The sequence below is a fragment of the Agelaius phoeniceus genome, chromosome 1 (assembly GCF_051311805.1).
Source record: "Agelaius phoeniceus isolate bAgePho1 chromosome 1, bAgePho1.hap1, whole genome shotgun sequence".
In the NCBI taxonomy this organism is placed as follows: Eukaryota; Metazoa; Chordata; class Aves; order Passeriformes; family Icteridae; genus Agelaius; species Agelaius phoeniceus.
The window spans coordinates 67225468-67243582 of NC_135265.1; the positions used below are offsets into that span (position 1 = coordinate 67225468).

The window sequence follows — 18115 nt, forward strand, 5'->3', positions numbered from 1 at the left end:
ATAAGGCAACTTAAAAGGTAACATGGGTTGTTTGTTTCGAAAGATATTGACTACATGTTTTTACTTTGCATTTTTGTCAATATACAGTTGTGATCCATGAACATTTTAAATGATGATACGTGAATGCCATAAAAAGTAATTTCTATTATATTGTTCTTCGGCAAGAATCAAAAAATTGAAGTGCCAAGTTTTGCAGAATTTTAGTTCTCTGAACCTGGTGCATGAGCCTTCAGCACTGAACTTTTTAAAATACAATTTGTGCATGGTTTTCTAGACCAAGTAGCCAAAATTATTTTTCCATATGGAGTTTGTTGCAGCTTTATGCATCAAACCCATCCTGAGGTGTAGTTTGCTGCTGAATATACCCTTTAAATTATCATCTCAGTGTATAAACTGCTGCTGTCTGATGGAGAAATACAGATAGCATCAAGTAAATGAAGTCACAAGCAGTCAAGCTAATACTGGAGAGATTTTTAATTGCAGTCCAGCATCTGCAAATACAGCCTGTGCTGAAGTGATTTAAGCTACAAGGAAAGCAAGACCTAACAAGGGTTAGGTACATCCAAAGCAATGAAAACTTTTGATGCCCATGCTAACAACTTCAAGCAGCAAGTTTTTAATTTGTTTTTAACTCTGGCTTCTTTTGTAGAGCAAGGATTTGGTTGCTTTTTCTGTTGGTCAAGTGTTGTTCTGGGGCATGACCTCAATCCTCCAACCTGTGGATAAGTTCAAGCAAGAACCAACCTGATGCTTACCAAGTTTGAGAAGTTTCTTTGCAAAGACACTGTGGAAGGAGAAGATCAGCTGAACTAACCCTGTTCTCTCCTTGTTTCCAATGCAGGAAAATGAGCAACTGTGCTTAAATGAGCATATGTATCTTTTAATCAAATATTTTTCAAATTTAAATTGTAATTTATCACTCTATTTTTCAGAGTTGCTTCCCTTGAAAAAGCTTTTGAAATGCTCTCTTCTTTTGCTCTTTTTTGACAAAATTTATGCTAATGAGTCCAGTGTCTTCCACCAAAATTGATTCACTTGATTAAAAGTGAATTCACTTGATTCCTAACAAAAGTAAGGAACACAAAAAAGAAAAAGTATATTTTGATGAATTGCTTCATGTTTATCTTTCTGAACCAAATGGTTTTACTCCCTTTTTGACTATTGCTCTACCCTGAATCTACTGATTTCCCAGGATGTAAACTTGCAGTGCTCCTGTGAAAGCACTAAAGCAGTTGATTTATACCAGCTGAGCATATGGCCTGTTGTGTACAGCACAGCGTCAAGGGGAACAAGAGATGCTCCATCTTCTGCTTTTGGCAATGTTTCTTTTTCCTGTGCTTCCTGGGTTTTCTCTCTCCTAGCCAAACTCTTAATGTTACAGTAAATTTAAATGTAAATATTGTTTTGTTTTTGCAGTTAATAGTTGTAGGTCAAATCACTTTTCATTAGGTTTGTAAAGTGCTGTATGAAGGGATGTGTACCCTAAGGTAATGGTTTGAGTTGTTTATATCTACTGTACATTTCCCCCAACATGATTTTGAATTGTATCCTGTTGTAATTAAATAGAAAACCCACCCTACTTCCTGTGTGTTGGTGGCACCGAGGTGATTTAAGTACTCAGGAGGCTTAACAATTAAAGTCATTAAACAATGAGCAGTGAGCAAAACTGGAAATGTTAATAGCCTTAGTTTTATCTTTCCTTTTCTGGTCTTCATTAGAGAATGAAAGACTTCAAAGGAGACTGAGGGAAAAAACCTCTCTTTTAACTGCTTTCATGTTGTAGGATGGACAAAGAGAAGCAAATAACTAGATATGGCAATTTCTTTAAGAGATAGGCACAGAGAACTATAAAAGCTTACACACAGAAATATGAAGCAAGACAGATAGATGTGGGCAATCTGATATCTGTTATTTTTTAGTGATCCTAATGTGGAGACATGAGCAAAAATAGTTGCTATTACTTATGATCCAAACTATTAGTACTACAGCAGATATCAAGGAGAGATCTAAATTTTTTTTAACATAGCATGATCAATTAAACTGAAAGAAGACAAGCTTTCTTTTTAAGGCCGGCTTTGTGAATGAGATTTATTTTTATTTATGCGGTGCATGTACTCTTTTGTTCTGCATATGTCACTGCAGTGAAATCAGGGTAGTGGTGTGGGCTTGAGCAGAACTGGACCCAATTAATTAGGCAGGAGCTGCATGCATACACCTATGAAATGGAATCTAATCATTTGGAGTGAATCAAAAAGAACATGAAATGCTTGATGTAGTTTCACCTAAAACTCCCATTCAATTGCAATTATTACTCTTCCTCAGGAAGGAATGCCAAAGTTGTTCCGAATCCCAATCCCTCTAAGATTAACAGGTGAGCAAAGTGCCAGTGGAAATGTAAGTCATGCCTTTTAAAAAGTACCTAAGGATCAAGTTGCACATACTAAATTTGTACCTGAATTCAGATGTTGCACTTGAGGACAGTTTTCCTGGCACTGGCACTTGGCACCTGTCAGTTGTCTTACTGATGCTCTTTCATATTTAAAGTGTTGGTGGGCCAAACATGCTAACTGAGAGGGTAGTAACCAGTGAATGAGCTCCCATTTGCTGAGAGATAATCTGCCACTTTTGTTTCCAGCAGCCCGTGTCGTCAGTGGAGATTTTCCGGACACTGTAACGCCTGTCAGCTCCAGTAAGGCATGTGACCTTCACAGGGAGCTCGAAGATGAAGAGATTCCTTCATATATCGAACAGTTTGAGAGAGATGTTCAGAATGACATAATTCTGCTTGGCAGCTTTTCACTGGAACAGGTCAGAGTTAAGAACTATAAGACAATTTTATCACTTGCTTCATAACATGATGCTGGCTTGTTAACCTTGTACACCCCAATTCTATTTCTCTGCCTGGTGATACTTATATTGAAAGAGGAAAGGATAACCATTGTCATTGGCATGCTTTATGTGACTGGCACTTCGCTAAGCTAACAGCAGGACCTTTATCTTTGTCTCCATTTCAATGTGAATAAAAATAGATTGCCTTCATGGCTTCTTTCCTAAATAGAGGAGGATCTCTGACTGCTATGTAGTAATATTGCAATTGAGTTTCAATCAAGAGACTAAGTCTAGGACATCTCTCTCTGCCACATTTAACAGAGGCTTATTCATCAGTGAGCAAGTTCGGATTGGAGGCCAGGGAGGATTTATGTAGCAATGTTCATTGTACAGAGGATAAGATTATTTCCCCATTATATTCCCTGTTATGTTTTTCAGGGTGGCAAAGCTTTCTAAGGTTTTCTTTTTGTCATTCATGGCATGAAGAGACAGGTTCTGGTTCATGTTGACAAAGGCACAGTTTGCAGGGCTGAAATGATACTTCTGGGCACCTAATGACCATTTGTCCCTTTGAAAAATTTCATACTAAGACTAGAGGACGGGAAGAGAGATTAATTGATGAATCTATCATTTTTAATTAGCAACATGAGAACAGCGCACTGGCTCTGATGGGCTTAAAATAGGTTATCCAGTGACTGATGGTGATCTAAGCTTTCTTTTATTTTCAGGGGAAGTTTTTAGATTTTTTTTTTCCCCACTGCAGGACTAAACCTTATCATTGCCTTCTGCATGATGATGAGGGACACAATTCTCTTCCTTACTGCTTTCCTCTAAATCCTGTAGCTATATTTCATTCCTTGTGACTTTTTTATAGCTGTATGCATCATGCATGGAAGGTGGTATGGGTAATACTGTTCAGAGAATGTGAAATGGAAGGGAACTGGGAGGGAAAAGGACTCAGATGGTACTAAGAACCTCATCTGCCTCAAGGGACTGACGGAGAATGAACCTGGGAATAGGTGAACAGAAAGTGCTGCACCTTTCCAGAAGACTATAATGTGTTGAGAATTTGCACTTTAACTATGTTTGGGGTATTCAGTCGCCCCCAAAGCTTCATGGGACCTAATGGAACACAAGAGATGCGTCAAAACTTTGTTTACCCTCCCTCTAAACATGGTCACATGGCTGATCATCTCACTTGGAATCTTTTTGGAGGTGTTCAGCAGAGTTTATTTCCTAGAAACAGTCTATCTGGTCACCCCAAAACTATATTCTGCTTTTTAACTGTACTACATGTGTAAATTTACATACAATACAATACAATAGTGCTTTTCTTCCTTATATTAGCCCAAAAGAAAGGAAATCCTCATTTAGTGGTATTGATTGAGCTGGTCTACCATGAGTTTTTAGAGAGGGACTCATTCTTTACTTTGCAACAAAGAGGTCTTGAGTGCCTGTGTTTTATGTCCATTCCTCACACATCTCTAACTTCAATTTTTCATGCCCTGCTAGGGAATTTAGTCCCACTGACACGGTATTAGCTGTTACACCTGCATTCTGCAATACAGAGAGTAAGAAGAGGATCCCTGTAAAATCTGTATTGTCTTCTCGACCAGTGATCTGTACATCCATCCCTTCCTTAAAAGACTACAGAAATGGCGTGTTCAGTCCCTTTGAACAGAAAATAGAAGAGCTGACATTGGAAGTAGATGCTGCAAACATCTCAATACAAGGCATTGTATTGAGTTTACATATTTTGGTATTGGTGGCGGTGGTTACAGGGGTGGATTCTATGAGAATCTGCCAGAAGCTTCCCCCATGTCTAGCAGTGCCATTCCCTGGTGGCTTCAAGATCAAACACTGGCCCTGGCTGAGCCAATTAGAAATGGTGGTAACACCTCTGTGATAGTGTATTTAAATAGAAAAAAAAAAAAAAAGCAGGCAAGCTATTGCACAGTTGTACATGTAGCCAGAGAAGAGCAGAGTGAGAATATGTGAGAGAGGCTGCCCTGCAGGCACCAGCCAAGGTCACTGGAGAAGGGGGGGAGGAGGTGGTGGAACAGAGATTCCCCTGCAGCCCATGGTGCAGACCATGGTGAAGTGGCTGTGTCCCTGCAGACCGGGAGGACCATGGGGATGCAGAGATCCACCTGCAGGATCCACCGCCTGAGAGGAGACTGAGATCCTGTGGGAGGCCCATGCTGGGGCATGGTCCTGGAGGGACCTGCAGACCCGTGGAGAGGAACCTGTGCTGGAGCAGGTGTCCTGGTAGGACTTGTGATTATGGGGGGGACTCACACTGGAGCAGCTTGTCCTTGAAGGACCACATTGTGTGAAAGAGTGACACTGGAGCAGTTTGTGGAGTACTGTTGCCATGGGATGGACTCATGCTGAAGAAGTTAATGGAGGGACCCCAAGCTGGAACAGGGGAAGGAGTCCTCTTCCTAAGCAGTGGCCGGAACAACCTATTCTGCCTGATGGTCTGACAGTAGCCCCCATTCCCAGTCTCCCTGGGCTGGAGTAGGGGGGAGGTAGAGCTGGGAAGGAGGGAGGGCTGGAAGGAAGGTGTTTTTAAGGCCTTTTTTTTTTTCTCACAATCCTGCCCTGATTTTGTTAGTAATAAATTCAATTAACATTTCTAATTCTAGCCTGTTTTGCCAGTGAAGATTTTTAGCAAGCAATCTCTCCCAGCCCTTATCTCAACCCATGAACCCTTCATTACATTTTCCCTCCCTTGTCCTTCTGCAAAGGGGAGTGACAGTGGGCTTTGGTGGGTACCTGGCATCCAGCCACGGTCAACCCACTACACTCATATTGCATTCCAAGACCTCTAGCAATAATGTGAGCATGCTAATTCTTGTTTAATTGATCTTCTTTATTCTTTAATGGACCTCTTTACTCTTTGATCCATGGGTATACCCCTGCAGCACTGCAGTGTTGATGCTTTTCCACAACAGCTACAGGTTCATTGTTAGACTGCGGCCATGGCCCTCAGAATCTGTTGCTGCTGACTTTAGGATGCTTCCAGATTTTGTTGCTTGAACTTATGTTTATTGGTTTGTAAAAGTCTTTAATTTTGTGCATGGCATTTACTTCTTATTCAGTAGAAAAACCCTTCCCTTCTCTCTGCAGGTTTAGTGAGTAGCAGATGTACTTTAGCCAGCATAATTTATGATTAGTTAATTTAATCTGCCATAATGACATAAAGTGAGCCTGAAACAAGCTTCTATCAATTTTGCCATTAGAGGTAGCATAATATTTTCAAATGTCTACAAAACTGAGTAATTAACCCTTGGGCTGGGTAAAGGAATCTAACAGACATCTCTCTCACATTCCTTTGTTTTGACAAAATGAAAAAAAACCATGGGAGCCCAAGGGTTAAAAATACCAGGGGAGATTTTACAGTATGTGAGACTGGTTTTATAAGTGAGGTTCAGAAACACACTTGAGTTGCTGCTGTTTCTTTTTAGGCTGCCAAAAATTCTCTCCAATGAGGTACCTGATTTACTCTGGAGCATTGCTGGAAGTGTTGGCATGAAAAGGATAGCTATGTATCAAGTATCTATCCCTAAGTTCATTGTTTTTCTCTGCTTTGTAGCATTACAAAAAATGGGTGGCTTTTTTTTAAACAGCAGCTCAGTGTGTGAGATGACCATGATTCAAAGCTTTTGAAAGGGCAGATGCATTTCTCAAAATAGTATTTTTTGGAAAAAGGATTTATGTTAGATTTTAGCTCTGGAACTTTCAGCTGTGTTGTTTCTTACTTCCTGTCCTGTTTTGTAAATGCAGAAACTGAGACCTGAGGTTGGCAAGAAATGCATAAAGGGAGATCTGATAGATTCTTGCAAAGAAAGCATTAAGCAGATGTCAATGTTCTGTTAACAAATACATTAAAGAATATTAAATTTGGAAAGCAGTGCTGTTTTGTATGACCTGCCATGTAGACACAAGGATTTCAAAGGCCCCAATGACATTTGCTTTCAATAAAGAAAAATAAACTCTGTTGCAAGAAAATCAAAACTTGGGAATGTGTTGTGGTAGAAACTGAGGAGGTACAACCAAGGCTGGATATTCAGAGCACCACAGAAAACCATTTGTCATGAGACAATGCAGGGGCACAAGCTTAGGGGTGGAAATTGATCTTACAGGGCAGAGTAATATGCAAGGAAATACCTGAAATAATGCTGACTTACCGTGTTTGCTTAAAAATGTGGTGCTCTCAAAACACTGCTGAAGATGGAGCAAACAGCGGTGATTGGAGTGAGATTGCACTTGATGAACTTTTGGCAACATAATCTTGCTATACACTAATTTAAATTCCATGGAAAAGTACTACTAACTCTAGAATTTTTAGCTGTTTCTGAACTGAGTTAATAAAAGTGACTACTCAGTTTTATGTAGGTTCTCTCAGAAAAAAAATTAATAATGGGGTGACCGAAAGGATCAGTACTGCCCCACAAACCAAGAACATCTTTCCTATTTCCAAGTTGCACCCTCCTCCTGCAACTTGGTCAGTATTCTTTACCAGGGGCAATTTGTTCACAGCCTCCATCTCTCTCTACCAGTTTCAGCTGCTACATTTACCCCTCTGTGCAGGGCATAGAACCTTGCAGGACTTGATCATCATCACTATATAATCAGTTTTGATCCATGACCTCAATGTGAATTACTCAAGAGCCTCTGAATGTAAAGTGCAAGTTTTGCTCTTCAGTACCAGCAGCTGAATTATAGTAGTAAGAAAGGAGTTATTTGTTGCAGGTGGATAGTAATAAAATGTTGTCTTTCATCAAAAGATTTACCTTTTGGTTAAACAAATGTTAATGCCTCAGGGTATTAGGTCTAATACTCTTACAGGGTCATTATCATCACTGCTCTGACTCCTTGCCAAGTCACAGAGATCAATTTATATGATGATGGAGAGATCAGTTTTCCTTTCATTAACAGTGGATAGAACATGGGTAAAATTTGGTACTATATAAGATGGTAAATTTACTCTCCAATTGTGAATTTAACCAGTGGGATCAGACCTCAATCTGATAAACATCAGATGAAACACCAACGCACATTTGCTTGCATGTTCTACCCCGTTGGATAATTCTGTCATAGAGTGATATCACAGAATGATTTGGGTTGGAAGGGACCTGAAAAGTTGTTTATAACCTGATGGTACCTACAGACCTCCTCTCATCTCAGCTTTAGCCTACTAAACATTGTACAGTCTGCTCTGAGTACAACCCTTGTGGGAATATACTCATCTAAGACCAATGCAGAGTGGAATGTGACTTTTTGTCAGCAGAAATTTACTTTTTGTCATTTACCAGGACTTTAAATGAGGGTCATGTGTAAATTAGTTGGGGTGGGGATTTTTTCCTTGTTTGTTTTCTTTCTTTTTTTTTTTTTCTTTCCTGAGAATTACAAGTCAAGAATACAAAAGCTGAAAATGTTTAATTCTCACTCTATCTTAAAAGTGGGTGACTACCTATATGCTACATACATTATTTGACTGTCAAAGCATTTCTACAGTCAGTTAGTATAATGGTTTCCATTTCATTTGTATGATATAGTAGGAATTATGGCTATCTTCTTTAGCACATAATTTTCTTTTGAAATCCATCATTAGGCTGAGCTCATTGAATTCATTGTAGGTAGCCTGTTCTTGCACTTGTGAAAAAAAAAATCACAGAAAACTATGTTTGGGGGTAAAATACAAAAGGTGAACTTCCCAATGGTTGGGATATTGAGCTTCTGTCCCTTGGACTTCTGATTTCCTGCTCAGTGAGAGCCTGTGGCTCTCAGATGTGTGTCAGCACCCATAGTCTGGGCAGACCCACAGTCTGATGTAGAGGCCATACATGTAGCACGGGGACTTCTCCACTCTGTAGGTTGGCAATCAGACATTTCTAAATATCTTCATTCTATTAGCCTTGTTCCTCGGTTGGAAGCCTGGGAACCTTCCAAATTTCTAAGGTTCCTACCTTATTGCTTCTGGGCACTCAGATAATTTTTTGTTTTAAAGGATCTGGGGGGGGGGATTGAAGAGGGAGCATGGAAATTAACATAAACATAAACAAAATAATGGAAAAGATGTTCTATACATTTGTAAATAGTATGTTGCTGTGTTGTCACAATACCCCCAATATAGCTATAGCTCCCCTTTTAAATTGTGGCACTTTTTTGATTGCTTTGTCCAGGAATTATAGGAGTTTCATTTAAAGTAAATATTAAGAGTTTCATTTAAATAAATATTTAAATGCAAGTAATGAAAATCTTCCATTTTTCCTTTGTTTTTCACTAAAAATAAATTCACTTAGTTTTTACTGTGTTCTTTCACACTTTAAGATCAGAAGGGCAATTAAAGAACTGAAGTAATTCTTGATATTCTATTGAGCTGGAACAATGATTCCTACAGCTGCTGTAAATGATGATACTGCATTTGCTGCTGCTTAAGGTAATCTGACTGGTCAGCTCTCTGGCTCATTATCCCACTATAAACTCCAGTAAGGAAGTCCATTTCTATGGTTCAATAAACAGAGGCAATTGGAAAGATTCTTCAAAGAGAATTAGTGATTGCCAAATCCTGATGAAGTTTAAGAGACTTTATCAAGTACTGACCACCTGTTAAAAGAAGCAAAACTCAGATGAGGATTGTAAGGAAAGCATCAGCGTTACTGATGAATAGAGGCACAAGCCTGCAAAAAGTAAGTACAATAAAACCACATTTTTAATTACTATGTATTCTCCAGAATTATTTTTTTCCCCAGGGTTGTTTTATTTGTATTTTTAATACATTTGGAGCCAAACTGTAGTCACAGGTGTAGCTAAATCTACCTTTGGTTAGATTTTATGACAGGGGTACATACTCCTGCTAAGGAGTTAATTAATCCACTACATGGATTTTGAGCTGCAGATAAAGGAATTGCTCTACATGGTGGAAAGTTTTACTTCTGTAGTCTTAAAGTAGAGCTGAATTTGTAGAGTGGAATCTGTGCTGTATGGCACATCTGACCTTTACTTCATAGAACAGATTAATTCAAGTGTTGAAGAGCCAGACCTCTGGAGCCTGTCTCGTCCAGCCTCCTGTTTTTGAGGTGTATTGGGTTTTTCATGTGTAACCAGACTTTTTAAGGGCTTTGGAGTTCACATCAGTCTGTAAGTGGGAAATATAACCAGTAGTCTGTAAGCTGAGAGATGTTAAAATACTGTGAAGCAGAGTCCAGTTACATTACGTTCCTGCTTATTTATTTAGTACAAAGCTGAAAAATCACAACTGTTGTTCAGCCTGCTGGCAACCTGTTAGCACAGTTGGTTTCTCTCATTACTGTGCAGACCCTTAGACAAGATGCAGTTTTCAGAACTAGGTGGTTATGATGAGAATATATAATAAAGTCAACATGTTCACTCAAAGATACATCAGCACAATATGATGTTATTATACAGTTGCTCATATCAACATTCAAATCAGAGAAAGATCCCAGCTGAATATGTGAAACAATTTTCTTTCAGCCAAGACTTGGAGCAGGATGTGACCCAGCAGGAGGAGGTCTGTTCTTTACAGAGAGAAATCATTAGGCATGGCAACTCATCATTGCCACTGTTGTATTTAAGACAATCATACAGTAAACTGTACTTAGTGTTTTTTCCATTTCTGTAATTTTCATACACTAATTGTAAGCTAATGTCTCTCTTAATTATAAAGTGTTCAAATATGTCTGCACACTAGAAACAGAAGATGATGTGAAAGGGAGTACAAATGGGAATTGTTGGCTAAAGTCTATACTTTTTGATTACAATTATAATGGAGGCAGATTTGTGAGGCTATGCTTTACTGACAGTCAGAAAAAAGAACAGAGACTCAGAAAGAAGGAATAGATTGTAACCTCTGGCCTGAACATGATTTTTTTGGGCAGCTGTAACAAGCAAATTTGTTGCCATGACTCAAATTTTCCCTATCTGCAAAACAGACGTAAAATTAGATACCTGCATTGTGGAAGAGTAAGAGGATTAAAGGAGTAAAGTTTCATGAGAGACTTTGAAAAGGCTGTACAAATAATAAAAACATTCTGTGCTGAAATTGACAAACATTTTTAAATTGAAGAAGAATGGGGGAAAACCACAATAAAAATGTCAGTGTTTCCGATTGGTATTTCCTTTCCGTTTCCCTTCAGTTGTGTCCCGATTTGCTGTCAGTATCCAAAAAAGTAGAAAAAGGTTGTGAAATGCTGAAGGTCATTATGTAGCTTATGAACACTTTTCCATTGTTAATGTAAACTATTCATTTTAGATTTATAGATTGGCATAGTTCACTTTGGTTTTCACTGGCATCTCTCATGCTGCATGGCTTTATACTGGAGGGAATGTATTCCCTAATAAAATGTGGTTACTTTCTTCCATCATCTCTTGGTAGCATATTCTGTTATATCTTACTGTTAAAAGTTGCTGAATCTTAGTAGCTGGTGATTTCTAGGCTAATCTGGAAACACCTGAACTTGTGGAACTTTGACAGGCTAAGATGTTTCCACTTAAAGTCTCTTAATCAGTGGCAAAAGACATTTCAGCATTACATGTTTTCAGTGCTTGGTTATGGTAGTCAGATGTTCTCCTAAATGTCCTTGCATTCTCTTACAACACTCTCTAGATTTTGATGAGGATACCAAAGATTTATGACCTTGAAGCTACATCTCAGCTGTGAAGTAGGAAGCATCTGAAGGAGCACCTGGTGGTTCTGAAGAAACTGCAGGTGATCTCTCTGTCAACAGCAAGACAGAAATGAGAAGAATGAGTTCTCTGTTTTGAGATTGAAGAGGCAAAATCTTTGTTTTGCAGAAGTTGGGTAGCTCTGCAGCAATCATTCCTCCAGAGTTTTCTCAATGCATCTTAAGCAAATTGATTCAAGTTCTTTTAATTTGTCAGTTCTATCATCCTGGACCAAAATCCTGAATGAAAACATCTCTGAGTTTTGAGAAAACTCAGGTCCTTGTTTATCACACCTACTTTACAGCTGGATCTAGTTTTCATATCTGTTCAAAATTAGTGTCTTTGATGTATATTCTTATAAAAGCACTCACCTTGATAGCAGAATACTACTTTCCTCTGTGACTGGTAGCTCAGTTTTCGCTGCATTGTTAGAGGTAATGCAGTGCTTTACAGATTTATCAAAATGATCAGCCTATAATGTTGCCACTAAATGTATCTGTATCACTCAGTGTAATAAGGCTGTAGCACAACTAAAGTAAATCTCACTTTGTGTTCTGCAGTATCAGTTTTAAAAGAGAGTTTGAGTTCTGTTACAAACACTCAATTGTCTAAGTTTTTAATTTGATTCTCATGAACAGTAAATTAATTTTCCATTTGAAAGGAAAGTCAGGGAGGATTTGCTTTGTTGCCTTTTCTCTTTCTCTTTGAAAAAACATCTAAGAGTTTGTGGTGCATTTTTTAGCAGAGTGCACCATCAATAATACTACCATGTGTCCAGGGTTTGGCACAACTTTCCTTTCTGGTTTGTGGCCATCTCCTTAACAAGGTCAAACAAATTCCATCAGGTAATGAGCAGTGCAATTTTCAGAGCAAGTCTTATCCAGCTCCTTTAGTCTTTGCTCCCAATGAAGGGCACTCCATTTAACCTACCTCTCCATGCCTCCCTTCTCTGTGATCTCTCTCTACAGTTAACATGGAGCAGATAAGCCTCTCAGAACTTCAATTTGCCTGAAAAGGACGTTAACTTTTCTTGCAATTGTTTTTTTTGTTGTTCATCTCAAATGTTTCTTCATTTTTAAACTTGTTTTGTGGTGTATAGTGCATTAGATGTTGAAGTCACTGGGAATGAATCTCCAGACATGAGCCAGACTGTGAAGGAGAAGAATTAGGTGGCACCAGTGGGACTTGAGATCTGGGTTTTTTTTTCTAGTCTTGCTGACATTTTGCTCGGTGAGCTCTCCCTTCTCCCAGACGTAAAAAAAGAGTGAGCAGGATTTCTGTCACTGAAAAACATTTTAGGATGCAGAGATGGAAATTCTAAGTAAAAGATTTTAATTGGGTATCTGTTTAAACCTAAAAAAATTCAGTACTACCTGTGCTGTGATGTACCAACATGGTGTTTCAAGGAGTGGAACAAAGGGGAAGCACCAGCTCTGCGTGTGGGATTGCTGTGGGCAGCGGGAGGCTGCTGGAGACCCCACAGGTTGTGTCTCCATGCTGCCTCTCCTGCACCCTGACCTGGTGAGGGAGCCATGCTGGAAGGTGGTCCCCTACAGCACTCCTTGCATGGGTAAGTCTTTCACCAAGGCCAGTGCTTCACTGGCTGTTTTAAATTGCCATGGGGAGAGCTCCTCAGCAGAAGGCTGTGATAGACTAGGACTGACCAAAAAGGGGTGTGTGTGTGTGTGGGTGTGTGTGTGTAAATGTTTTCCCTAAATGCTCCATTTTTGCTGAACAATAAAAGCCAAATTGATTTTGCTTCAAAGCTTTGCTGAATTTCGTGGGCTTGCTTTCAAAAGGAAAGGATGTGTTTGGGTGCGGTTTTGTTTAATTTTTCTAATTTTTTGAAAAGTACTATACAACCAGATCCTGCCATTTATGAAGTAGTTTCACGCTGAAAATACCCAGTCAGCATTGATTAGTAGTGTAGAGTCAGGTTCTTGTCTTTGTAGAAACAATGTGCACCATTGTGTGTGTCTAGGCTAAGCCCAGACTGAAAGACCTTTTCAAGCCCTGCTTTTGACAACATGCTCTGAAATCAGTAGATAGGCCATTTGTGTAATTAGACCTCAAGGTAGCTGATGAAGAAACCAGGAAAGGCATGTGAAGGAGCTGGCTCACAGCTACAGCAGAGCCTGGTATCATGGTGTGGAGTAGAACAAATTGGTGATGTGATTGAGCCCTTCTGCCTTCAAACAGCTCCACTTTTCCCAGTACCTCCCGGACCAGCAGCTCTCAGATTGTAGCCACTTATTTTCTGAAGGGGCCCTCAATGTCTATAGGGAGTTGAAGCTAAACCACATTTCATGCCTTCTCGTTGGGAACGCCCATTGTCAACAATGGGTCGTTGTCACAGTCTAGACAATGCTGGTGTCGTGATGAGAAACAAGTGCCTCGCTATGTGTGCCATGGTACATGCCATTGAGAAAAGCACTTGGTTTATTCCAGTAAAGCTCTGATTCAAGGGACGTTGCAGAAATGTCTATTCCACATTAAAAAAAAAATAAAATGTGGGCTGCTCTGTTTTTGAAAACTTACACATTTTTTTCCTCTATTAAATTGCTTCCTGGTGATGGAAATGTCTGGGATTTTTTTTTCTACTGCATCTACTTTCCTTTAGCTTGCACACCCCTGAGGTAATTAGTGTAGGTTAAAATTTACATAACTGACTTAGGGGTTTTGCAAATAGGAAAGATGGAAATTTATTCAAGGTGGTGAATAATTCATTTTAAAGCAAGTTTCCTGTTTTTTTAATCATGTAGAAGATGTATTACAGACTCATAGAGGTTTTCTGAATAGGACCTTGAGCACTGAATTTTTGATATATTTTTTTCTTAGTATAGGTAAAGAAATATTAACCATGACTCATTGCACTTTTCCTGTTCAATAAGATTTGAATAAACTTAACAAATTTATTAGGTAGATGATAGAGCTTTTTAAAAATTATCATGACACACTGTGACAAATATTTTACTAGGATCCAGAAGAAATAGTTTTAAATCATATTCCCATTGCCACTTCAGAGGCAGAGATGGAAAACAGTGTAGTTCATACAGAGAGGCCTGATTCATATTTTCTTTTGAATATTCATTATTTAATTAAGATTAGGAAGATAAACAAGGGGATTGGACAACTGTGGGAGTCTGGTAATAAAATAAATTTTTTTAAAGAAAACTTTACTACTGGCTCAGTGTAAACCTGGAGTGGTAATGTCTGAATGTTGTTACAATGTTATGGCTACTTGATATTTTACATGAAGTGGGTTTGCTATTTCATCTTATTTCTTAATCTAAGTACTCACCTCAAAAATAACTTTCACAGACATCACCAAGAGCTACGTCCAGGAGAAAAAATGTGAACCAAACACTACTCCAACTTTCTGAACTGAGGCTTTAACTGCCTCTGCCCAAAACTTGAGACCTCTTGCCATGTTCCCTGGTGATTGCAGCCTATTGGGCTGTGGGAAGTGTCACAGGGTGGCTCTGACAGCCCTAACCAGACAGTGACCAGCTCTGCTGGAGCAGAACTCCAGAGCAGAGCCAGCTCCCAGCCCTTCCTGGGGAAGTGGTGTAGGTGGTGATTTACCAGCCTGGTGAAGAAAATCAGTGCCAGTAGGGGTGGGAGAGAAACGGGCCTGGCACTAGAGAGTCCTAGTAAATTTTGACAAAAAGCTGTCCAGGAGTAGGAGGGCTTGGTTCACACCAGTGGAGGGGCAGTGGTGAAGGAAGCATTGCCCATGACACAATTGCAATATGGAAAACTGGAAGGTCTCATTTTGAGCTAGTTCAGTAATGCCACCTTTGTAATTGTGTGTGATGCTTGACCTGGAGGATTTATTGCATCTGTCTGAAGACAGCTGTTGGGACTGCCAACAAATCCCACTGTTCTTTAAGGCAACCATGTTGTCTCTGATTTAATTTTACAGTGTTAAAAAAGTTACATTAAAAGCTACATGCACAGGCTTTTGTTGTTTTTTTTTTTGTTTTTACACTCTGACAATTTTAATTTAAGAAATAAGTAGGATGCTTTGCCTTAGTCTTCAACAGACATTTCCAAGCTTCCTTGAAAACAGCCAGAAATTTGTCAAAAAATTTAAGAGATTTGGAAGAAAGGAGAGACTTTAACAGCCAGATATGGAGCCCCGATGGGGAGTTTTTCTCCACTGACTGTTACATTGTCTCCCTACGAAAATGACTTTTTGCCTTCGAGGCTTGATGAGAGTAGAAGTGGAGCATAGTTTCACACTGTTTAGATGACAGTCTAGGGTACACAGTAGGGTGCCTTCTTCTGTGTTGGTAGTGTTTGTATTCACATTTTGTGTTAGTAGTGTTGTATTCACATTTTATGTTGGTCTCAGGGACACCCAGTAGAAGATCCAGACTTGACAAATGCCCTTGAATGTTCAGCAAGATCTCTGAACAGTGCAGGTCATGGGGAAGAATTTTGTTTTTGTGAGTGTACAGCCCTCAGCAGTTATTGTTATGAATTTTTGCACAGAGAACACAGCCTAATACATGCTGATGCTAGCTTCTACATGGAAAGACTTTTTTCAGCTTGCTGTGCAGGGGAAAAATATCTTCAAGCCCTCCAGCTTCATGCTGGAGAGCTGCAGAAGTGCTGGGAGAGAGGACTGGTCATGTGAGCTAGCCTCCCACAAGCTGTAAACTCCAAAAATGCCAGTCCTTCTCACCAAACATTTACAAACTTCTGCGGTAAGACAAGAAAGACATCACGATTTGGAGCAGATTTCAAGGAAGGCTTTAAGATGTGAGTTCTCTGGTCTATGCCTAACTGCTTTGTGTGCTATTTTGTTGTGTGTATGTATGCAAACACACTTGAATGTATGTACGCTTACATACGACTGACTGTAGGACACTACCATGTACAAATATACTTTGTAGTGAAAATCTTTTAAAACAAGATGAGAGCTCAGTTTCTCTTGGAAATAATGAAGTAAATATGGGAAAACACACAGGAAAAAAAAAAGTTATGGAAAAAAAAAGGTAATAAAGTAATGGTGGCTAAGGTTCCTCATTGCTTCTGAAAAGCTTTGACTAGAAGACTTAAGGCAAACCTTTGGAAAATTGCACATTTTTAGCTTTTATTTCCATGTTATTTCTGTACACTTGGAAATGAATTCTGATTTTTCTTTTTCTTCTTGTCATGTGGACTTGAAATACAAGGGAGCTTCTCACCACAAGAAACAAAAGTGGAGAGCCAGGATTCATGAACTCTTTCAAAGGTATGTGAGATAAAGGCTACTTTGTAATTCTATCTAGTTTACTTTCCTTCTAAGGATTTTTCAGTTCTTTACAGATATTAATGAAGGGAACTTCTCCCAAACAAAGGACCTCAGGAGTAGAAAAATTAAGCCTGTATATTTGAAAGAGGTCTCTGTTTTGGATTACCTCTGTTTTCAGATACCCAGCTTGGACTGTAGCTTTTAAGTGCTACACACAGTGCACTTCAAAAGGTGACCAAATGGCTTGTCCCAACATCCTTCATCCTTGCCTCTGAATGAGTCTTAGAAAGTGAAGGAAATAGGAATTGGAGCAAAGTTTTTGTGACCGATGACCTTCAGATAAATACATGCATCTAATTACCTGTAAAGAAATGAACAGACAAAATAAAAACCCTCATGAATAGAGCAAAGGAAGCCATGTTCTGCTGTGACAGCTGATGAGCATGCTGCTGAGCACAAAAGAGGCCTAACTTCACTGAATAAATTATTGTCTTCAATCTCATACTCAGAGAAAGGAGAAAAATGGTGCAACTAGGAGAGATCAAATGTGGTTATTTAAATGTTTGATGTTCAGTAATGAAAACTGTTTACCTTCATAATTGTGTATTAGCAGCTAATAAAGGCAATAGATACAGTAGTTTAAAAGTAATAAAATCAACAACAAAGTGTATTTAATTTTAAATTGAATTGCAAGCAAATGGGTGTCCTAATGAACCCCTGTGTCAATGCAACTCTAACCAAATTAAGTGAAATAATTTCCATCATGAGAAGTGGAGTAAGTACAAAGTTTTAAACAACTTCTCTCCTTGAGAATGCTTTAACTTCTCTGATGTTTCAGATCTATGAGTTAGTTAGAGCCATTCATGAGTCATCTTTTATTATGCTTCCGTTCAGGACAGCTGGACCCAAGTTGATGTGATTAAAGCTCAGGGATAAAACTTCAGACATGGTTGACCCTGTGCTTCATGTGTTCACTTCTTAGCACTTGAATCTTGTCCTTATTTCTCATCAGACCTGGCTTGGGCAAAATTTCCATGTACTTCATTGCCACTAGCATACACACAGACCTTCCAATGGATTCAGTTATTGCTTGGAAATTTATGTAAAACAATTCTACTGTAGGGGAATCTGGAAAACAGTTTAGTTATGAAGCAGTGGTAATTTTGCTGATAATATGTAAATATGTACATATACAAAAGAAAATAAATAGGCAAGGTCTGAATAGAAACTGATTTGTAGCAGTGTCCTATGATCTTGCGGGCAGGAGCATCTGTTTCAGAAGAGGGGAAGTTGAAAACATATGTTACCTAAGTAGTATGCATGCATGAGTTGGGGAAGTTTAGCATGACT

The 18115-nt window shown here is 39.0% G+C and overlaps 1 protein-coding gene across 1 annotated transcript in view; it reads left to right on the forward strand.

The window, feature by feature from the left end:
- Window positions 1-18115, forward strand: part of LOC143695789 (uncharacterized) — a 179989-nt gene that overhangs the window by 42703 nt on the left and 119171 nt on the right. The window contains exons 7-8 of the mRNA XM_077190996.1: window positions 2639-2808; window positions 16707-16765. Coding sequence (XP_077047111.1) covers window positions 2639-2808; window positions 16707-16765 — 229 coding nt within the window. The remainder of the gene's footprint in view (window positions 1-2638; window positions 2809-16706; window positions 16766-18115) is intronic.